Source organism: Cynocephalus volans, chromosome 4 (genome assembly GCF_027409185.1).
Source record: "Cynocephalus volans isolate mCynVol1 chromosome 4, mCynVol1.pri, whole genome shotgun sequence".
NCBI lineage: Eukaryota > Metazoa > Chordata > Mammalia > Dermoptera > Cynocephalidae > Cynocephalus > Cynocephalus volans.
In genome coordinates this window covers 155078623-155101902 of record NC_084463.1, presented here as the reverse complement: position 1 = coordinate 155101902, position 23280 = coordinate 155078623, and the positions used below count along the sequence as shown (strand labels likewise).

General features: G+C 41.9%; 1 protein-coding gene across 2 annotated transcripts in view; it reads left to right on the top strand.

Annotated features, from left to right (window-relative positions):
* The first annotated feature begins 5179 nt into the window (after positions 1 to 5179).
* Positions 5180 to 23280, top strand: part of OSBP (oxysterol binding protein) — a 34374-nt gene continuing 16273 nt past the window's right edge. Inside the window, exons 1-7 of one of the 2 annotated variants that reach the window (XM_063093316.1) lie at positions 5180 to 5694; positions 10252 to 10460; positions 12176 to 12426; positions 17022 to 17220; positions 17625 to 17727; positions 18045 to 18099; positions 18666 to 18797. In XM_063093316.1, coding sequence (XP_062949386.1) covers positions 5342 to 5694; positions 10252 to 10460; positions 12176 to 12426; positions 17022 to 17220; positions 17625 to 17727; positions 18045 to 18099; positions 18666 to 18797 — 1302 coding nt within the window. In that variant the 5' untranslated portion in view covers positions 5180 to 5341. Of the gene's footprint in view, positions 5695 to 9484; positions 9522 to 10251; positions 10461 to 12175; positions 12427 to 17021; positions 17221 to 17624; positions 17728 to 18044; positions 18100 to 18665; positions 18798 to 23280 lie in introns of those variants that run through there. The other variant, XM_063093317.1, reaches the window with a different exon arrangement.

Below are 23280 nucleotides of genomic sequence, written 5' to 3'. Positions count from 1 at the left end.
CCACCAATAAATCCAAAGGTCACCTCTGATAACCTGTAAACAGTAAACAACTCATCCTATTATGAAAGTCTGTCTAAAAAACTGTATAAAAGGCTCTTGTTTTAAAGGCTCAGGGTCACTTTTGTCTTGAATGCTGAGTGACCCCAGCATGCTGGAAATAAACTCCTCTTGCTTGATTGCATCGGTCTCTGTCTCATGGTCTTTGTGAGGTGAACCATCCCGACGTGTGGGGTTTGTGCACTGTGCACAGATCTTACAGATACATCATTATACATTATCAAAACCCATAGAATATATACCTCCAAGAGTGAATCCTAATGTAGACTATGGACTTGGGGTGATAATGATGTATCAATGTAGATTCAATTGTAACAAATATATCATTCTGGATCAGTTGGGGAGGATGTCCACGGCTGTCAATGTTTGGGGATGGGAGTATGTTGGAACACTGTAATTTCAGCTCAATTTTGCTGTGAATCTAAAACTGCAGTAAAATAAATAAAGTAAAATCATGAAAGCAAAAATGTCCAAATCGTTGGAGTTTGGCAGGTAAACCAATCTGGACTAAACAGAGTAGTAAAAGAGGAGATAGGAAGGTTAGGACCTGGTAGTCAAGGACCTTAGATGGCAAAGTGAGTTACTTGGACTTTATGCTACAGACCAGAGGGGGCCACTGAGGATTACTGTGCAGGGAACTCAAGTACAGACCAGACCACTTTAGGAAGATACCTCTAGCAGCTATTCTGTGGGGAGAATTCTGGAAGGTAGACCAGAGGCAAATAGACTAGTTTAAAAGTAGGAAGAAAGCACAGTGCCTAGACCAGGAAAGAAAGGGGTACATAAAAGATCACTCGATTTTTGGTTACTGACTAGATATAGGAATGAGGACAATGACTACATAAGAAAAACCAAACATCAGTTTAAAGAGTTGTAATTATTTCACACATTAATCATTGACTAATCACCATCGTACCCAGTCCTATCAATTCTATCTCCAAAATGTACCTGGAATTTGTCTACTTTTCTCCATCTCCATTGCCACCACATTTAACTGAGTCATCAGTAAGTCTCTTCTAAGAGATGCAAACTATTCTTAATTGCTGTTTCCTCTCCACTCTTGTGATGCCACACATCAGCCAGTGATAATTTTTTTAAAAATTGGGGGCACTTAACCTAATCCCTCCAACTGCTTCCCATTGCACTGAGAATAAAATCCAAACTCCTTTTGAGGCCTTGTAGCCCTTTTGTTTGTGCATTCTTTGTGCCTTATCTTGTGGAATATACATAAAGCAAAGGCATTTTACAGGGTCTGGTTTTCCAAAGCCTTGCTGTTTCAAAGGTTAACCTTGCAAAAGACAGGAAATTTTCCCCAGGCTATAGTCTTTGTTGTAAGATAAAGAATTGTAACACAGCAAGGTTGCTGGCTCAAAGACAGATAGGTTACTGATTGATATGTAAAGATACTGGGAAATTGCTGTTAAGAAGAGAATGTTTGCTAAAATCAAGCTTTTGTTGGTGGAACAACAACTTCCTGCAGATTGCATATGGAATGTCACCTTGCTTGTTTTACTGAATGTTACCAGCTGCTATTGTTAAACTTGTTAAACTGTACTTAGCGAAAACCCCACCTATGTTCTATTCCTATAACTTCCTGGTCTGGAGAATAAATGCTGGAAGAGGACCCCAATTAGGGGTTAATTTCCCAAATGGAAGGAATGCCTCTCTCTTGAGGGTTCCGGGAGATTAACCCCTTTTGGGGTTTCTCACTGCTCAGAAGAGATGGGCTTTGAGTAATCTTTTGTGGCTCCATCACCCAGGGAAAAAGGGGTGACAAATCCATGGGAGGCAAAGCAACATTGTCTCTCTACCTCAGCTACTGCCTCTTTCCCTCCTCATTCCTTCACACAGCAATGACTATCTCCTTTCCTTTGCGAAGTTCACCCCAGCCCCCAGATCATAGCTTAAATAGAGTTTTTCTCTCTTAGAAACAGGTTACACCTGTTATTCTCTTTCATAGCCTCCTGGTTGTCCTCCACATTATTGTATGTATTCATATGTATATTATTACTGTACATATTTTCTCCATACAAATACTATGTATATTCATTTGCATGTTTCTTATTTAATACCCATCTATCCCCAAGATCCTTTATGCTTCATGAGGAACCAGAGACTATCTGTAAATGCACTACTGTGTCTCCAACACTTGGCTCAGGCCTGGAGATATACTCATACAGTAGATGCTCAATAAATACTGTTTAAGTGGGTGTATATGTTAGGCTGTGTGCTAACTGTCATGAGGGACTCAAAGATGAAACAGATATGGATCACACATTGCAGTAGTTCACCCTCTAGTAGGAGAGATATGACTGAAATATAAATAATTGTAAGGCAAGACAATTAACATCACAGGAAACTCTACAAGCCCTGAGGAAGGGGCATTACTTCTAGCCAGAAAATCAGAGGAGACTCTGTGAAGGGATAGTGTTATATTGGGCATTGAATGGAGGGAAAGCATACACAAAGGCACCAATCTGAGAAAGCGTAGAGCAAATGTGGAAAAATATGTGCAGATCAATGTAATTGGAACATAGACTACATCAAAACAAAAGAGAAAGGGGTAAGGCTGGAAAGGAGAGGTGACACCAGACTGTCAAGGGACTCATTTGTCAGGCTAAGAATGCTGGGCTGTGTTCTGGAGCTGGGCTGTATTTCTTTAATTGGTTAACAACAAACTCAAACTACCCCTTTAAAACCTTTTCAAAAAAAATTCTCAAATATACAATAAAAATAGAATTAATAATACAATAAACACCCATGCACTTATCACCTAGATTCAACAATGAACATTTTGCCATATTTGCTTTATACGATAGACAGCGAGATGTGCATGTGTGCATTTCAAAGTATATCTTTTTCTCAGCTGAACTTTCACTTTTTTCTTTTTGCTGAACCATTTCAAAGGAAATATAGATATCACAACTCTTCACTCCTAAATACTTCAGCAGATTTCTCCAAATTTTAAAAATGTTTTCCTTCATATCTGGCATACCATTATTACACTGAACAAATGTAATAACTGCCTAATAACATCTAATACCAGTCAATTTTCAGATTTTCCCGATTGTCCCCAAAATGTCTAAAAGCCTGTTTTTTCATTTTTTTTCGGAACCAGAATTCAATCATGCACTTATTTGTGTCTCTTAAGTTTTTTTCCTTAATTTAGAACAATCACCCTCCCGACCCTTTTTTATGACATTGATTTTCCTTAATCTTTATGTCGTATCTTCTATAAAACAGGTGTCTTATAGAATGCTTTCCATTCTTGGTTTATCTGATTGTCTCCTTGGGCGGGGTATCAATTAACTGGTTCCTCCAGCCTCAGTAAATTGGAGATTAGATCTGAAGACTTGATTAGATGCTAAGTTGGATAACTGGGTAATGGTGGAGACAGCCAGATCTCCCCGTTGTAAAAGTATGTGTTTCTCCTTTGTGATTGGCAAGTAACCTGAGGGATGTGTTTGGCAATATAACTCACATTTTTGTAGCTGTTTGCAGTTTATCAAACATGCTCTTAATCAGAACGGCATTCCTGTAAGGCTTTATTTCTGTTTAGCAGAAGTGAAAACTGAGGCTTGGAGGGCTTAAATGACTTTCCCAAAGTCTTAGAGCCTGTAAATAGCAAAGGCAGGTCTCAAGCACTTGAGTTAAAATCATCATCATCATCATCATCTCAAATAGCCTACATTTAACTGCAGATTTTTAAAGAGTATTCTCTCTCCATAATTCAATAAATATTTTTCTCCTTTTGAATCACTTTCTAAAGAGGTATTTTTCTTTACTTTCTTGACACTAGGAAGCACACTCCCGAGGAAGATCAATCTGTTTTATAGTGTCTAACAGATATTTCTATTACCTGTTCAAACCGGCAAAATGTAACAGGTGTTGGATTCCCCCAAACGCAGCGCTTTTGGATACAATTTAACAATAGTTTACACATCTAAATGTTACATTAGTTACTTAATTTGTGAGTTTCACAAATTTGTGCACAAAGTCAATTGATTAAATAACCATTTTCTGTACAAAGTTAACCATATACAAGTACCCTTACGACGCTAAAACCGACAAGGGCCTTTAGGTCTGGAAGGGACACTTCAAGTCAGGTCCTCGCGAATCTATTTTCTCCTGAAGCTACGTCAGCGACTTGTGGCACAGAGTTAGGGACATATGACGGTCTAGAATCGAGAGATAAGGGGTGTGGTGCGATAACGAGAAAATCAGAGAAGGGAAGTGGAGCGACCGTGGATCCAGAATGGGGCCGGTGAAGCTCTTTCTGGGCTCCCCAGGAATCCGGGTTTCCAGCTCCGAGTTAGAAGGGGCCCTAGAAGGGGGACTCAGGCGGGGGCCAACTGCCGAGAGTCGCTATGTCGGCCCGACTCTTCCTAACAAATAACTATTCAGGTTTTAACTCAGAAAGAGAGAATCCGACATCGCGCCCGCGCCAAAAAGCGCCTTTGAGAAACAGACTGGCCTTCGTCTCCCTCCAACTTCCCTGAGGCTGAAAGCAGGCAGACACGCCTCCAGCGCTTCTTCTCGGATTTCATTGGTTGTCCTGGCCTGCCCCTCTCTCACTAAATCTTTTTCATTGGTCAGCAGAGCCAAGCTCCAGCTTTCACAGACAATTCCCGGAACTAATCATGGCCCCACCTCTCCGCAGACATGTGAGTGACATATGTGCCAACCAATAAGAAATGAAAGAGAATGTGGACAAACTCCTCCCCTTTTTACTCTTTCAGTTAATGGTATAAAAGGTTGAGCAGCTAATACCAACCACCAATCCATATGGGCGGAAGAGGATGATGAGAAAAGTGATGGGTGGGGGTGACGTGGCAGTGACAGGAGCATAAACTGAAATGACTGGCGGAAACAACAGCCAATCGGCGATCAAATTGGCCGGGCATTCTGCATTCTCACGTCTTCCCTGAGCGCCAGAAACTTCGGGAAAGCACCAATCAGATTCTACATGCGTCTGATTGGCCTTCATCTGAACCAATGAACGGCGAGACTAGCGGACGTGTCCCACCCCGGGCTCTCACTGGGCGGTGTAGAATGACAGGCCCGACAGAAATGCCAGTGTCCGTGGGGTCTTCCGCAAGTGACTCTCGGCCGCTCCAATCGACGGCCTCCTTCCCGGCGGCAGAGCCCTCCTCCCCGCGGCGGGCCGGGCGGGGCGGGGACGCTGCGCGGCGGCGACTGATGCGCTAGCCGTGTGGGGCGCTTCAGGAGCCACGGGGGCTGTCGTAGGCGGTTCCGGTTCTGTATCTCCGGGCGGCGGCGGCTCATGGCGACGACGGAGCTGAGAGGAATGGTGGGGCCGGGCCCGGCAGCCATTGCAGCTCCTGGCGGCGGCGGCGCCGGTCCCCCAGTGGTGGGAGGAGGCGGCGGCCGCGGAGACGCGGGTCCGGGATCCGGGGCCGCGTCAGGGACAGTGGCCGCGGCGTCCTCGGGAGGCCCGGGCGCCGGGGCCGGGGGAGTGGCGGCGGCGGGCCCGGTCCCTGCGCCGCCTGCGGGGGGCTCGGGCGCTGGGGGTTCGGGCTCGGCTCGAGAGGGCTGGCTCTTCAAATGGACCAATTATATCAAAGGCTACCAGCGGCGGTGGTTCGTGCTGAGCAACGGGCTCCTTAGCTACTACAGGTAACTGCTTCCGGGGCGCAGTCACTCACCTTGCCTCCTCCACCGCAGCCGGCAGTCCCGGCACCGTCACCCACGCCAGACAGCTCCGCAGCCAAGGTCGCCCCAGGCCCCTTTTCGTCACCTGCGCGAATTGACAGCTCGCCATCACGAAAGCGAAAATCCCAGGATTTAGAATCCCCCCTCCCATCCCACCTCCCGGGTTACCCACCCTTGGTACCATATCTTCCGCTTGTTCCCTGGCCTTTCCAGTCAGCAGTTGTTTGGAGAGCATCTGTTCTTCCATTGTATTTCCACGAGCACATGGGTGCAATTATTAATTCTGCAAGCAAGGCACTGTTGTGCTAACGGGCACATACAGGAGAGCAAAGCCAAGGCATTGCTCCCAAGGAACTTACTGTAGGAGTCCCAAGTCTTAGCTGTCTGAGCCCAGTCTCCAAGGTTATCCGTAGCTCTTGATGTAACCTCCCTTCCTCCCAACACATTCAGGCACAGGGACACCATACACAGGGTGGCTGCGGTGTTCTGTCTCCTGTCTTCCTTATCTCTACAAGACTTGCTTATGCTTTCTCCTTCTGGACAGCCCGTAATGGAGATGTGCACTCCAGTGCTGCTTTTATTTTTGCTTGCCCCACCTCCTCACGTGGGAATAGTTGTTTAATTCAACATTTCTGTTATCTTTTTCGTTAGATTTAAGTTTTAGTAAGTGAAGAATCCATGTCTTTGGTATGATTGCTTCTGTTCAACCGTGTTTATTTTGGAATGTTTAATATAAACTTATGGTGACTCAACAGCCTGGTAATATAACATGCCTTTGGGCTACTCCCGTTACTATAGATAGAGGAGTTAAGTGATTTGGGGACAGGACGTAAACATTTCCTGAGGGCTGGACAGTGTGGCCCTGGTATTTTCCATACATTATTTTACTGGCTCCCAACAACAACCCTGAGAGTTAGGAGGGTTTTACTGATGAGAAAACTGAGACTTAGCATGGGCAACTTTCCCAAGGCCTTGGAGAAGTCAGGATTTGAAATTACTCCTGTTCACATTAACATAATCTAAAACCCAGGTTAGTGTTACATGAATCAATTAGATACAGAGATAATTACTTATCTATAGCAAGTAAGTTTCATGGTTACAATGTATATTTAATACGAAAAGTATAAAAATCTCCTTAGAGGGAGATTTTGCTTAATATAATGACATTTCTAATTGAAATCATTTTCTAAAGACTATCCTTTTGGGGACCCAAAATACTGACGTTGAAGAGCAGCTCACGCTATAATTCTTTTCCTTCACGGTAGTCACTCTGCTTCCAGGAGAGTTAGGGTGATATACAGTACAACTCCACTGTATTGGCTCTTGGAGAAATTGAAGGTGGGAGTTGGAAGTTGTTGGTAGGAACACATTGTTACCTGCTCAACAGTGGAAAAATGCCTTAGATAGCTCATCCTTACTTCCTAAGCAACATTAATTGTGAACAGTTGTGTATATCGTTTGCATTATTGTATTCAGAATTGATTTTAATTATAACCTTTTCTAACTACTACTCATCAGGACTGTCAGTTTAAAGTTAGGTCACAAATCTAAAATTCTGGTTTGACCCAGAGTTTTTTTCCCTACTCAAGTTCATGTTTTCCTGCTATCATTGACTATCATTCCAATGCTCAATTGATTTATATCCTGACTTGGCTTATTAGTCACTGTTGGCACTGATTCCCCATTTTCAAAAATTGTATATCAACTGAGGGCTTTAAAGTGTGGTCATTTGTCCTCATCCAAGTTTTTCTTGGATCTGCTTTCCAGGCCAGTTGTTTATTTGATCAGTACCAGTTTTGATCAGTAGTGATCTTGGACATTAATAACTTATATGTTGCTATGTCTTCAAGTATTTGGAACCCATTTTATCCTCTGTCTTACAAGAGCTAGTGGTACGTGTCTGACTACAGATAAAACTCCTTCCAAAACATACCAAACCACATGTTGGGAAATGTGCCATAGGCCTGGCCTTGCCAAGTAAGATGGTCCCACCCACAAACCAAACAAGCAACAGGATCCAGGGTTATCAAATCTACTCACTACCCTCAAAATCATGTTGAAGTACTTTCTACCAACTCTATTGGCAGTTTATTCTTCCCAGTGGGGTTCTTATGGTCCCCATCTCCCTCCTAGAATTATTTAGTCAAGTTGCCATTCCTTCTGCCTTTCATGCTTCAAAAACCTGCAATCTCTTATAAATACTGTTTCCAAAATATTATTTTTATTTTTTCTTTTTAACTGAGATCATGTTCTTTCTAGGCCTATCCTCTGATGAACTTTCCTAATAGGCATTAGAAGGTGCTTCCTTCTTTTTACCTATCCCATGTTTCCTTACATAGCCAGTTACATAGATGTCCCATTATTTAAAACTTTATTTAGAATCCCAGCTCTCCCAGAAACATCCTGACAGGCCATAGTATTAGTTTTCTTGACTAGTTTCTAGAGATTGAATTACTAGTTCAGCTGGCCTTTTCAGGGAAGAAGTTTCTAGCCAGAAAATACCACTTAATACTGTAGCGCCTGAGGAACTTATCTTACACCCTGAGAATCATGTCTTTCCAGCTTCTTTGCTAATCATTTATTTATTTTTTTAAAAGGTGACCAGTAAGGGGATCTTAACCCCTGACTTGGTGTTGTCAGCACCATGTTCTCCCAAGTGAGCTAACCGGCCATCCCTATATTGGGATCCGAACCCGTGGCCTTGGTGTTATCAGCACCACACTCTCCCAAGTGAGCCTCAGGCCAGTCCTATTCGTTAATCACTTATAACCATAGGTGTATCTGCCCAAACCCAAGAGCTTGGAGATCAAGGCTGTCTTCCAGGGTTCCTTTGTATTTTTTAAACTGCTACAGACTTTATGTGATTGGTGAAACTTCTTTAGCTCATGAAGATGACTTAGGCAGAAGAGGTTCCTAGGAAGTGGTTTGTGAGAAGTGCGGATAAGGAGGAATGTGGAAAAAGGTTCAAGCAGCACCATTGGAGTAGAAAGTAGGGGTGAGATGGCTTGTCAGCTGTGTCTGTAATTCAGCCTGCATTATTCATAGTGTAACTAAAGCTTGGGGGCGGGGAGGTAAGAATAGAAAAAGCAGGGATTCATGTTTCGATGTGGCAGGTGCAGGAGATGGAAAATGGCCCAGGCCGTTGAACCCCCGGCCATCCCATATTGCTCATTTGTGCATTTGAAGAAGAAAAAACAGTTTCATGTGACATATTAACAACAGCAAATCTGTCCTTCTAAGCACAGTAAACAAACTTTCTCAAACATACCAAATCTTAGTTTCTGGAGATGGGGTGTGTGCCATTTCTGGCATGCAAGAATTCTGGATGTGCCAGGTGTGTTTGGCCGCTTGGCTCCACTGAAAGGGAAATGGCTGTGCTTTGTACTGCAGCATCAGGCAGAGGACTTTGACCTCTTTATGTTCTAAGTTGGACAGGGAAAACTGCAGTCTCAACATGCAGGTCCCTAGGCATAACCAGTGGGTGGTGGGGAAATTAGCAGTTTTCACTGTACACTCAGTTGTGCTAGAGGGTTGATGTTTTGCGTGAAGCTTGATATTTTATGTGAAGTGTCTTGTAGCTTGTTGTCACCAAGTAGTGCTGTAAAGTTCAGAAGTTAGCCTATTAATAGAATTGTCAGTCAGTAGAGATTGGGAAAATTTTTACACCCAGTCCTCTGAGAGTAGATCTGCTGAATCTTTCCTAGCTATTAATAGGATGGCTTAGGAGTTCCCACCAATAGAGATCAGTGGACCTCAGGAAAGAATATATTCCGGAAAGATTAAAACACCTGGTAATTTTTAAAATAATTATTCTTCCTTTACTCCCCTAGAAAGCTAGTTATTCTTACTTCATATCATTTGAGCCATAGCCAGTATTTAATAATCTAAACATTTAAGCATGCCTTTTTAGACTTCTGCAATATAATTCTAAACATGGTGTGACAATTATCATTTGGGCTGAGTTACAGTGGAAGGGGTTGGTTCAGTATATATGCAATGGAGCTATTCTTAGGGAATGAGATTCTTGTAAGAAATTCTGTTGCATGAGGTTATAAAGCACTTTATAATTATAATGCTATGTAAAAAGTAATTCCTGACTGCAAAAGGGCATGAGGGAACTTTTTGAGGTGATAGAAATGTTCTATATCTTGATGGTGGTGGTGGTTACACAGCTGTGTACATTTGTCAAAAGTCATTCAACTGTACACCTAAAATAGCTGAGTTAATATTACGTGTAGTTATACCTCAGTAAAGCCTATTTTTAAAAAGCTAATGGTGAGAGGAACAGCAGGGCAATAAAATCTGACTCAGAAACAACATTGATAGGCTCTGAAAGAAAATCCCTACTGATGGTTTCTTGAATTTTAGGGAGCCATTTGAGGGAAATGTGACTAGAACTTGCTGATTCCTAAAACAACTGTATTTTCAAAGGGCTCAGAGTTATGAAAAGAAATGTGCTGTGATAAAAGATAAGCCATGCATCAGCTTTTTACCTAGCTTGTCTTTGTCTTGTTATTGCAGGTCAAAGGCAGAAATGAGACATACCTGCCGTGGTACCATCAACCTCGCCACAGCCAATATTACTGTGGAGGACTCCTGCAACTTCATCATTTCCAATGGGGGTGCTCAGACCTACCATCTGAAGGCTAGCTCAGAAGTGGAGCGGCAGCGCTGGGTGACAGCCCTGGAACTGGCCAAGGCCAAAGCTGTGAAAATGCTGGCAGAATCAGGTAGGGAGCACAGAACACCATGCCCGGGGAACTTTCTTTCTGTTTGCCCTTCTTGTGCACAAATCTTATTTTGTCCCTCAGTGTGCTGTGTCATTTGATTGTCATCTATCCTAGATGTCTCAAGCTTCTTCTCATCATGCAGTATTTCTGTGGGAATAGTGGTTCTCAACTGGGGTCGATTCTGCCCCCCAGGGGACATTTGACAATGTCTGGAGACGTTTTTGGTTGTCACAACTGAAGGAGGGGGCGATGCTATTGGCATCTGGAAAGTAGAGGCCAGGGATGCTGCTAAACCTCCTACAATGCACAGAGCAGCCCTCCACCACAAAGAATTATCTGGCGAAGGTTGGAAAACTCTGTCCTAGAGGCATAACAGTTGTGCTTTTGCTTTTAATGCCAATTGACTACCTTAAAATTTTGAGAAATTATTTTATTGCTAGGTCAGTTATAGGATTATTACAACTCACAATTTAAATCTATTTATAATTTTTTTCTCCTGAGGTCTTCTTAGCTATTTGTTAGTTAATTTGAAACAATCTTAATAGACTGCCAAAAACTTTGCGTGAGATATTTTCTATGAAAATCTTCCTTTGCTATATTAATTACACTAAAAAGAGCAATTCAGTTATGATTTGATTTTTGCTCAAGGAAAATGGTAGGATTTTCTTTTGAGATATTGATATTATTTAATTATACTGAGCTTGTTCACTTAGAGCTGACCAAGATGGTCACCTGCTGAGTTTTTTTTGTTGTTGTTTATCTTATTCTCTGTCATTTCTTGTAATGTATTCAATATCTATCAAGCTGTGAAAGGAAAATTTACCACTTTGTAAATTTTTTGGTAACAGGTTATATTTTAACTTTGGTCCTGCCTTCTCTGTCTAGCAGATAGGGTAGATCTTTCCTTATTTCTTTTGTTTTGAGCACAGAACATTAGGTCCTTCCTCACTGTTCAAGGGCTTGAAGTTGCATTGAGTTTAGTGCTGATGTTAGCTCTCCCAAAGGAAGTGACACTGTTAGAAAAGCACTTTGCAGTTACAAAGTGTTAAGTATAAAACTGATAAGGAGAGGTACAGCATAGCTTCTCTACTTATTACTATTTAATATAAGATCTTGCATTGCTTTCATGGTGGCTTTAATGTCAGATGAGTTTATCATGAAGTTCCTGAGCTCTCCTTCAGAAAACGTAAATCAGTAGGGCTGTTAGTGACATGAACTTTGTCTACAAAGAGCTAGACTGCGATTCTTAATTCATTTCATACAGTGCCTGCTGATCAACCAACAGATGATAGTGGATTTGCAATAATAGTTAGCTTGGACTAGATTGGAACCCTCAAGCTAGAGTTCATTTCCAATTCCAGGAACCATTCAGATTCTCCATACTGTCCTCTAGGTCAGTGGTTCTCTAACTTCAGTATGCATCGGAATTACCTGGGTAGCTTATTAGAAATGCGCATTTCTGGGCTTTGCCTCATACTGTCTGAATCAAAGTCTCTGGGTTGGGGCCAGAGACTCTGCACCTTGAAGAAGCACCCCAGGTGTTTGTGGTACAGGTTGTCTATGGATGACACTGTACAGAAATCGTCTGGTAAAGGCAAACCTTTGGGCAGAATGCACAGCATGAGAAGTGTCGGTTTGGTTGTAGACAGAGTAGGTAGGGTTCCAACTCCCAGTCCTGTTGTTGGAGTCTATAAGTTACCTTTTTATCCCTACAGATGAATCAGGAGATGAAGAGTCTGTCTCACAAACTGACAAGACTGAGCTGCAGAATACTCTTCGGACCCTGTCTAGCAAAGTAGAGGACTTGAGCACTTGCAATGACTTGATAGCTAAGCACGGCACAGCTCTGCAGCGTTCCCTCAGTGAGCTGGAGTCCCTGAAGTTGCCTGCTGAGAGCAACGAAAAGATCAAACAGGTCAACGAACGAGCCACGCTCTTTAGGATAACATCCAATGCCATGATCAACGTGAGTGAGGATAGTGTCTTTGTTGCTTTTTGTTTCTCTCCCTCTTTGAAACATAATTATTCTCAAATGCCTGAAAATTGTGATTGATAAAGCACAGAACATTAGGTCCTGCCTCACTGTTCAAGGGCTTTAACTTACATTGTTTATTACATGAAATAGAACAGTCTGCACAGATGGAATGACTTTCATGCTCTGCTCAAGTGGTTAGGACATTGCTTCAGCCTGGGAGATAGGAACCCAAAGTTCCAGCCTTGTTTCTGCAACCAGTAGGACATCTGATGGTGATATTAGTTGAGTCCCTTAACCTCTCTGGGTTGTGGTTTTACTTATTTATTTATTTTTAACTCAATCTGTTATAACTAAAAGATCTCCATAGGTCTTTTCCATTGTCATGTTCTTTGAGCTTTAAGTTGGAGTAGTATTGCTACTTTTCAAATATATTCTGGTATATAGGGTAGTGTACAAGTGAGAACCTTATTCTAGATAGTCCCATCTTTAGTTCTTGATTTTAGGGGTAATTCTGTTGATATGACAAAATACTTGATTTTAGGTACTTTTCTTTTAAAAAGGTGGGCTAATGTTTTTTGCTTCCTTATGATTCCTACCTCGGATGGCTATTGTTGGTTCGTGGAACATTTTAGCTGCTTGGGGCATGGCTCTAGGTAAACACAAAGCACCACCGGCATTAGTGATCTGTTGATAAATATGAAATGAATACATGGTTTAAACAATGCTGTTTTTCCTATATTGGTAACTGGTTCTCACCTGGCAGGTTGTTTTAGTTACCTTCCACATAAAAACACTTGAAGACTTTTTTTTGTCCTTGGTGGCTGGCCAGTATGGAGATCTGATGAAAACATTTCTTAAGTGAGAAGAGTACTCTGTGAGAAAGAGTTTATGCAGCTTGGGGTTTTTTTTTTTTTTTTTTTTTTTTTTTTTTTTTTTGTTTAATTAAATGAGACGAAATTACCTCACTAGTGCCAGATTTTCCCTTGTTTAGGGAGTGATAGTAAGACATCTGTTTAAAATTAGTTTAGTTCATGTGGCTCCTAAAGATCAAAGACATTTTCCTGTGACCAAGAGAAAATTTAGTTTTTCTCATTTAACCCCTATGTTACTTAATAGAAAGTTGAGATAACCTTTATTTCCACATCATTTTCTGAAGTGTTGAACACTTTTTTGGTGCTCTGATTCACAAAAGGTGGAAAGAAGACAAATTATTTTCTTAGGGATTGCAGGAAGATTACCTGTCTTCTAGGACTATTCAGCAAATCAGTTCTTATACTTATGTTTCTGGTGTCTAGGCCTGTACTCTTTTTCCAAACTGTTGTACTTAGTGACTGTGTGCCTATTTTTCTGGTCCCCTTGTGACCAGGAAAACGTCATAAATTATATGGTCAATTAATCAATAATAAATATGTTTACTTTTAAAACAGAACAACTCAGGATACAACAGTTTGCTCAGAGTGAATATTGCCTTTTGTCTATGTCGAGTGAACACCTCACTACATGACAATTTTTTTTTCCTCCTCTGATGTGAAAATTTTGCTAAATAAAATACCCCTTAATAAAACCGAAACTTTAGTTTGGACTTTTCTCTTGTAAATGTACTCATATTTATTCCTTGGGGAGATTATTCTTTCTCAAGTTTTAAATGTCCATGACAGAAGTGAGCACAGGCTGCTATACCACATTGGAAGTGTTTAGCCTAAACTAGGAGAACCAGAGTAAGTAATACCTTAACTCAATTCTGAAGGAGTAGTGAGAGTCTTTCTATAAAGAAAGGGAATGTAGACCTTGGGGCCTGGAGTCCAACTGTCTTGTGACCTATTTGCATAACTTGCACTAACCTCTATCTTCATTCCTATTTGTATAACCTGGGGCAACCTACATCCTCTTACCTATCTGTATAATCTGGTTCCACCTCAATTCCTTATCTGTAAATATAATAGTAGACTCTTCATTGAGTTGTTGAAAGGCTTTTTATTAACTAATTGATGTAAAGTGACCAGCAAAATGCCTGACATTTAATTGTCTCTCACTAAATTTTTTTTTTTTTTTTTTGTCGTTTTTTCGTGACCGGCACTCAGCCAGTGAGTGCACTGGTCATTCCTATATAGGATCCGAACCCGCGGCGGGAGAGTCGCCGCGCTCCCAGCGCAGCACTCTACCAAGTGCGCCACGGGCTCGGCCCTCACTAAATTTTTATAATAGTCCCTATTATTAAAAGGGAGTGAGGGAGAAGAGTTGATCTGGGTAGTGTTGTGGCATTGTAGATCCCTCCCTCCCTCCCAAAGTCTGGGAACTACTGGAAATTGACTAATAGTAGAGCAAGGAAGTAGCTAGAGATGAGGCTGGAGAGGAGTTAAGTGTTGGGAAACGGAGGTGGTGCAGATTCTAAATAGGACTTGGTAGTAGTTGATTAAAAGAGGATGAGACCAGTTTTGATGCAGGCATAGTTATAATACTAATACCTCACTGAATGCTTACTGTGAGCCTGATATGGTTCTAAGTGCTTTATATGTAAAGCAACAACTCTTTGAGGTAATTATTATTGTTATGCTTTGTTTACAGATAAGGAAAATGAGGCACAGAGAGGTTAAATAACTTGCCCCAAGTTCCACAGCTAGGTAGTAGGATGGAGCTGTGATTTTTGAGCCCCAATACTTCATCTCCAAAGTGTGTATCCTTTACTGCCTCTGAGTGTGGAGGATAGAAAGAAGTGTATAGATTACAAAATTATTATTTTTTATTTTTTGGCAGCTGGCCAGTAACTGAGCTAACTGACCAGCCTTTGAGTCCAAAATTATTAAAGAAGAATCAATAAGTCTTGATGATTGAATGTGAGGAAGGAAACAAAACTGAGAGAAGGATGCCCTTTAGGCTCTGGCTTGGGAAGCTGGGAGGACTCTGGACCAGTTCTTGGGATAGGAAATATCAAAGGGAGAAGCAAAGTCAACAAGGGAGCATGGTGAGTTCAGTTTGGGACCCACTGATTTTGAGGTTGCTTTGAGCCGTTGAATAGCAGTTGGATATTCTGTTCTAAAACTCAGTGAGTTTTCTGTCTAGCCACCAAAAAAATAAATCAAACTCGGTGAGCACTGGTCTGGAATTACTGATTTAGTAGCCATTAGCCTATAGTCAATAGGGGAAACTATGGGAGCAGGGACGTTATTTACCTTTTCGTTTCTCTGTAACAGGATGGGCTTTTAAGCTTACATTGCCTCCTTCCTTCATTTGTTCATTAAGCAAACTATATCAGGTTCCTACCTTGTACAAAGCAACTAAGGAGCTGGAGATCTGTATATGAATAAGCTATAAAATGTGTCTTTAAGTTGTTCATGATCCATCAAGACAGAGAAAATCAGTCAGGATACTGCTGTGCATGTGTAAAACAGAAGTATGTGCAAAGTGCTATGGAAATGTAGAGAAGAGACTGGCTGCTTATGAGACTAGGGGAAGGTGGCACGGGAGAAGTAACATTTGCCATACATCTTAAAGAATGAGGAAGATTTTCCCTTTTTTTGAGGATAGGGAAGGCATTTTTGGCTGAGTGCGTAGCATATGCTGAGTTAAGCAGGCTGGAAAGAAATCTGTGTGTCCAAGAATTGGTGAGCAGTTCAGTGTGGCTCATAGGTGAGCAGTTGTAGTGTGCACAGGTAAGAACACCTGCATGGATAGGAGGATACAATGGCAGCTGGTGGCCATACTGTGAAGGGCCCTTTATGTTCATAATCAGTAGTTAGGATTTGGTCCTGGTGTTAGTGAGGAGCAAGAGCAGGGAATGATATGACCAGATATCTGTTTTTTTTCTAGATGCCTTCTTTAATTTCTCAAGTAGGCTTCTATTTTTTAATTTTTTAAATTTTTTTGGTGGCTGGCTGGTATAGGTATCCAAACCCTTGGCCTTGGTGTTACAACACCATGCTCTACGGCTTCTAATTTTTAAGCTCTGTTGTTTCTCTTAGTGACTAAAATAAAAGCAAAGTATAAGTTTCCTCATATTTGGTCTAATTCACGGCAGATTCTCTTTTCTCAGTGTCTGAGTTCCTCAGCTTTAGGTTACTTGAGTTTAGTAAAGAATTTATTGAAAAGACTGGTCGGTTAGCTCAGTTTGTAAGAGCACGGTGCTGTAACACCAAGGTCAAGGGCTCAGATTCCCATACCAGCCAGCTGCTGGAAAAAAAAAAAAAAAAAAAAAGAGTTTTTGAAAGCGGTTATCCTGTTCATTTCTCATCTTTCTTTCAGTCAGTAGATCTTTTTTTGGGGGGGAGGGGTGGAGAGTTCACATACCTGCCCTTTGTGACATTGTCACAAATACTTTGTCTAGGTTTACCTCTCACTTGGCATTGGTTTCGTCCTTATGACCAGGAAAATATAAAAGAACTGTGTCAACCGTGTTCACTTTTTTCTGTGTTTGACCTTGATTGCAGCACAGAGCTAGCTGTTCCTGATACTGTGGAATAACAGGGAAAATCTTTCATTGTAATTTGTCAGTTAAAGTTCCCAGAATAAGGTTACTTAATGGGTTTAGAGAGGCCTGAGGGGAATCTCTGACCAGCTAAAGTGACACAATCAACACTTTCTCTATATAGGCCTGCAGAGATTTCCTCATGTTAGCCCAGACCCACAGTAAAAAATGGCAGAAGTCACTTCAGTATGAAAGAGACCAGCGTATCCGACTGGAAGAGACCCTTGAGCAGCTGGCAAAGCAGCATAATCACCTGGAGAGGGCCTTCCGAGGAGCCACAGTGCTATCAGCAAACACTCCTGGCAGTGCAAGTTCTGTTAAAGGTAAGAGGCTTAGTTCTTAGGTAGACTGTTCTGATGTGAACCAGGTGGTTTTCTGCAATTGATAGAAGAACTCCAGATTTGCCCCAATCGGTGGCTTATATGAAATGGAATTGGAGCTGTTTATTTCTTCTGGCTTTTCTATGTTTGTTGCTATGTTTGTGGTTAGTATTTAAAAGAACCTGTTATTGGGCCGAGCCCATGGCACACTCAGTAGAGTGCGGCGCTGGGAGCGCGGCGATGCTCCCACCGTGAGTTCGGATCCTATATAGGAACGACTGGTGCACTCACTGGCTGAGTGCCCGTCATGAAAACGACAAAAAAAAAAAAAAAAAAAAAAGAACCTGTTATTTCAGGTGTTTGGTAAATATAACCAAAGTAAACAAATGGGACATTTCTTCTCGTAGATCAGTGCTGCTCTGGCAAAGGGGACATGAGTGATGAAGATGATGAGAATGAATTTTTTGATGCTCCTGAGATCATCACCATGCCTGAAAATTTGGGCCACAAGTAAGTTATCCTTATTGTTGAAGAAAATGAACACATCTAGCCATAAAAAGGTTGGAAAGGTCTTAGTGGGAGTATATTAGTTGTTGATATTTACTAAGATCTGGGCTCTTTAAGTGGAGAACTGTCAGCTTTTTTACATGAACAAGTTCTCCAGGGATATTTAAATTTGTACCTATTCTATTTTAAGTGTTGTCATTTAATCATCTATCAGTAAGTTTGTACCGAGTATTTGGCATTCTGCTTTGTAAGGAAATATTGAGGACCAAACTCTAGTTCTGGTCTTTGTTCTAATTCTCCATCATGTCTCATCTCTGCAGGCGTACTGGTAGCAATATCAGCGGAGCCAGCAGTGACATCAGCCTGGATGAACAGGTAACTCTTACATTAAGTGAAAATTATGTTAAATGGAATAAGCCAGGTACAGAGAGAGAAATAACGCATGTCTTCAGTCATAAGTGAGAGCTAGGAAATAAATAAATAAAAAGAAAGGAAGAAAAATACAACAATCACAATAATACGTTGAGCTTTCAAAAGGAGCGAACAGAACGGAGGTTACAAGAGGTGAGGAAGAGGGGTAGGTAAGGGAGGAATTGTTAAAGGGCCACGAAAAACAATTACATTGTCTATTGTCGAATATACTAATTATCCTGATTTAAGCATCTCATATTGCATGCATGTATTAATATTCAGCTCTGTACCCCACAGATATGTACAATCAACTATGTTATAATAAAAAAAAAGAAAAAAAAAAAGAAAATAGATGGGAGTTATCAGAGGTGAGGGATTTGGGGTATGGTTCCCAGAGATTGGTTTGTGAAGTGCTAAGAGAAATAGAAAATATTGATTTTTTTTTTTTTTTGCATGGGGGAAGGGAAGGTTATAAATACCCAGTTTTCTGGTTTTTGTGGGTGATTGAATGGCTTTGTTTTTGCTCTCAGTACAAGCATCAGCTAGAGGAGACCAAGAAGGAAAAGAGAACCAGAATACCATATAAACCGAACTATAGCCTCAATTTATGGAGCATCATGAAGAACTGTATTGGGAAAGAACTCTCTAAGATCCCCATGCCGGTGAGGTTTTTGCACACCTGGGCTGCTGCCAGGACGTCCTCTCAGTCTCAGTGGGAAGAGTACCAATGTGACAGCTCCACCCACTTGTGTGGCAGTTTGTGGCATGGTCTTTGTTACCCTTTTAGTCACAAACTATCCTTTAAAATTTTAGCTGCTTTAATTTTGGCTGTGGATCTGCTATATTCCCAGATCACCTAGAGTCAGGTGCATATGTTCAGTAACAGTTATTTATGAGCAAGTTCCTATGCTAGATGTACTGGGGGCATGCAAAGATAAATATAGTTTCTGTTTTTAAGAAACATGTAGTTTAAAAGAGACAGACATGAAAACAGGTAGAAAATGTTTTCTATTATAGTGACATGGAAAGTACTATAGATATAAAGGTTTAAGGAGCATGGAAACAAAAACAATTCTTTCCAGCCAGGAAGATGAGGACCATCTCCAGGGTGAAGATAGCATTTGGGCTGACCTCCCTGCCTCTAGTCATGCTTTTCTCCAATCTGTCCACTCTGTTGCCAAAATGATCTTTTAAAAATTGTGAATATAGCCATGTCACTCCTCAGCTTAAAATCCTTTACTGGATCTTCATTGCTTTGAGTATAGTCCAGATTCTTTAGTGGGTAAGAAATCTTGCCTCCCCCTGGGCAAGCCTTCTTCATACACGTGCACTGTTCTAGTCAATAGAATTGTCTTCAGGTATTCAGAGGCAGCTTGTCTTTTCCCTCGGGGCATTTGCACACATTACTCTTTCTGCCTTGGCTTTCATCCATTCTTTACGAATCCTTGCCGCTTTTCTTTGGCTGTGGCTAATTCCCCCTTTTTCAGGATTCAGCTATAGTGTTGTCTCTTTCAGCAAACTGTCTCCAATGCATCCAGTCAGGATGAGACGTCCCTCCTCTGTGCTCCAACAAGTTCCGCTGTTGTGTCTGGGCAGTGTTTATCACTTGATTGTTCATTCCACAAGCATTTACTGAGTGCCTGCTGTTCACTTTGTGTTATGCCAGTGTATCAGATAGGTATATGTTCAATTTAAAGAAACAAATCTAAAATATATTGGTTTAACCCAGGGGTCAGCAACTAAGGCTGTCGGGCCAAATTTAACTACCAGCTACCATCTATGCAGCCTGCAAGCTAAGAATTTTTTTTTTTTTTTTTTTTGGTAGTATAGCTTGTTTTTTTTTTTTTTTTAGTGCATTAAACTTTATTCCAAATTAGAAATGATGTATCATTGTCTTTCACATAGGTTTTACACTGATATTCTGGACCATTTTTCAATGCTGCTTTCCCCCCCACCCCCTGCAATCAGTTTTTATATACCCTTTTAAAAGCACAATTTTCGCACAGTAGTTTTTAAAAATTTTTTATTAATATTGCTATTTTTTTACATTCTATGATGTTGCAGAGCAGTTGGGAGGGAGGGGGAGAGGGGAAAGGGGAAGAACATAGGATGGAAAAAGGAGGACGGAGGAGGGTGGGATTAAGGCCCATGGCACCCCGCTCATTCCCACAGAGGGGACCACGGGGCTTCCAGTGGTGGCTTGGTTATTGCCGGACTGGGTGAAGATGTCATGGGTGTGTGGCAAAAGCCCTTGACCCCCAACACCTCAGCTCAGGAACTCAGGGCCCTTCTTGCTGTGGCTCAGTGGTCATAGCTGGGGTGGTTGCGGGTGTTGGGGGGGCATATGTGAGGTCTCCAGCCCTCCCCCATTTCTGTCTTGGTAGCCAAGGGGACTTCCAGTCCTTCTAGGTGTTATAGGTGTTCTTTGGGAGACCTTTACTAGTTATCAAACTTTGTCTCTGATTGTAGGTACTTCGTTTTTTTATTTCAGATCTGTGTTGGATTATTTGCTGTTCCCACCACTTAAACTCTGTGCTGGAACTAACTTTTTGTCCTTTGCTTACTTCTAAAATGGGGGAACTTCCTGTGGGGACCAGCACTTGAGCTCTGTGGTTGAGCTAAATTGCTGCTTTGCTGCTGGTTCCCTAAGAAAGGCTTTTTGTGCAGCTCAGGATTTAAGGGTTGACTTTATAGGTACTTCCGGCTCTCGTGAGATCTGGTGCACCTGGGTTGAGTAGTAACTCTGGTCTGGGCCTGAGTCTTTTCATGAAACTGTACCTCATGCAATTCTATATTCCTGACCAGTCTCCTCTGAGTGGTCCTGTGCTGATTGGGGGACAGATCAGCTGTCCTTGCTGTGCCCTAGTGTTCTCCCAGTGGGCCCATCTCCCCCACTGCTTGTGCTGCAGACACTTCCCATGGACGAGGCTGTGCTCCCATCCTTTGTGATGACTCACTGACATCTGAGTGGCTCCTTTTTTTCTGTTGTTCTGGCTCCTCGCTCCTATGTGGGTCCATGGGAACCCTATTAGTGGTCTTGTTGGCCTGGGGGCCACCAAGGCCCTCTTCTCCCATGCTGTCTCCAAGCAACTTCATCCAAAGGGCACAGCTGTGGCTTTTGCTGGCTCCTGCTCCATGCACTCAGCAGCTCCAGCCTGGAAGCAGCCAGGATTGGAAACAGTCGGAGCAGTTTTTTCTTTCTTTCATCGTGGCTTCTTCCACTTCATGCACTCCATAGGTCTCTCCTACTCTTCCCCTGAGCTCTAGCGGCCCCAGCTTGGCTATTGTTGCTTTTTTATTGTTGTAAATTGGTTTGATATACGGGAGAGAGTGATGCTGGGGACCATCTATTCTGCCATCTTGACTGGAAGTCTATATTTTTAAATTGTTATTTAAAATCTAAAGGAGGATAATGGTTTGTGCCATGTGAAATTATATGAAATTCAGATGTTAATGTTCATAAATTTGTATTGGAACACAGTGATATTCATTCACTTACGTATTGTCTATGGATGCTTTCATCCTACAACAGCAGCAATGAATGGTTGTAACAGAGACCATATGTCCCTCAAAGTGTAAATATTTACTATGTAGCTCTTTATAGAAAAAACTAGCAACCCTGCCTTAAACAAATATTGGCTTAACTCATTCTTTTGTTAAAGTCCAGAAGTAGGTGGTCTAGAGCTGGTACCATGCCCCTCAGTGTCAGGACTAGACTTCTTTCTATCCTGTTTCTCTGCTGCCTCAGTTGCTAGGTCCGAAGTGGCTGCTCCAGCTTAAGCCATCAGGGTCTCATTCCAGCCATGTGGAAGATGAAAAAAGACATTGAGTAGGCTCTACCTTTTAAGGATGCTTCCTGGGAATTGCATAAACCATTTTCACTGAAATCTCTGGGGCCAGAACTTAGTTATATGGCCATAGCTAGCTAGAGAAAAGGATGGAAATGACGAGTTCTATTCTGGGTGGCATAGTCTAGTTGAATATTGGGGAATCTAACTTGTTGCAGAAGAAGAGAAGAATGAATAGTGGGTGGGTGGCTGTAGGTTTTGTACAGCCAGATACTTGTCATTTAGAAATACAGAAAGCATTCTCTTGAGGTTTCTGGACCACTGTGTGGTTTCTGCCTCTTCATAGACCGTGTTCCTCATGGGCAGGGACTATGTCTTATTGATCTTTATATTCTTGATACTTAGCTGAGTGCCAGGCACATATAGATCATTCAATAACTGAAGTAATTAATTAACTGGGTCTTAGAAAACAAACAGGTTTATATAAGAGTATGTAGGATTTTTGTTAAAAAAAAAAAAAAATGTTGACCTCCAGATAAGAAAAAGCCATGAGGAAGCACACTGGAGAAACCTAAAATGATTGGTTTATTGGGGGACTGAAAAGAAACCCTGCTTGCCTGGATCATTAGTGCCTTGAAGGAAGTGGTTGGAAGATGGGCTGGAAAGGCAGGTAATTGCAGTCTCAGAAATGCAGTTCCTGCTTAGAAATAGCTTCTGGGTCTAGGTAACCTCCCCGTCCTTTTTTACCATTAGTTCCTCATTGCCATTGCCATTAGGAATGTGCAGTCCTGTACCTGTTTGCCTGCAAATCAAGTCCTCACCCTTCCCCTGCTTTCTGCTGTGTCACAGGAAAGCTGATCCCTCTAGGTACGTTTTTCAGGCTACCATGACTGCTGGTTTTGCTGAGCACCACTAGTGCAGCACATCAGTAGGAGACTGGAGCTGGGAGGAAGGGTCTTTCTACCCCTTTATGCCCTCTTGGGCAGTGCTCTGGTAGCAGCTGTGTTGCTGTAGTTTTCACTGGATAAGCCTCCTCCACTCTAGAGGTTTTAGCTTCTGCCAGATCCCTCCAGCCTCTGGGCTGCAGTAATACCACTGCTTCTCTTTGTCCCTCCAGTCTACCAGTGGTTATGAGTTCTTGCTGTTGCTAATCTCTGGGTTTTCTTTTTTGGCTTCCCAACTCTCCATCGGCTGTATACCTAATTCCCTGCTTCCTTCCACTTTAAATATTCAGATTCATTTGTTTCCCTGTTTGGCCTCTGAGTGATAAAATGACCATAATAAAAACTTGGTACTTTTAGAGAAAATGTGGTTCCTGGAACAGCTGTTGGGGGCAGGGCTGTGTGTGTGACAAGCA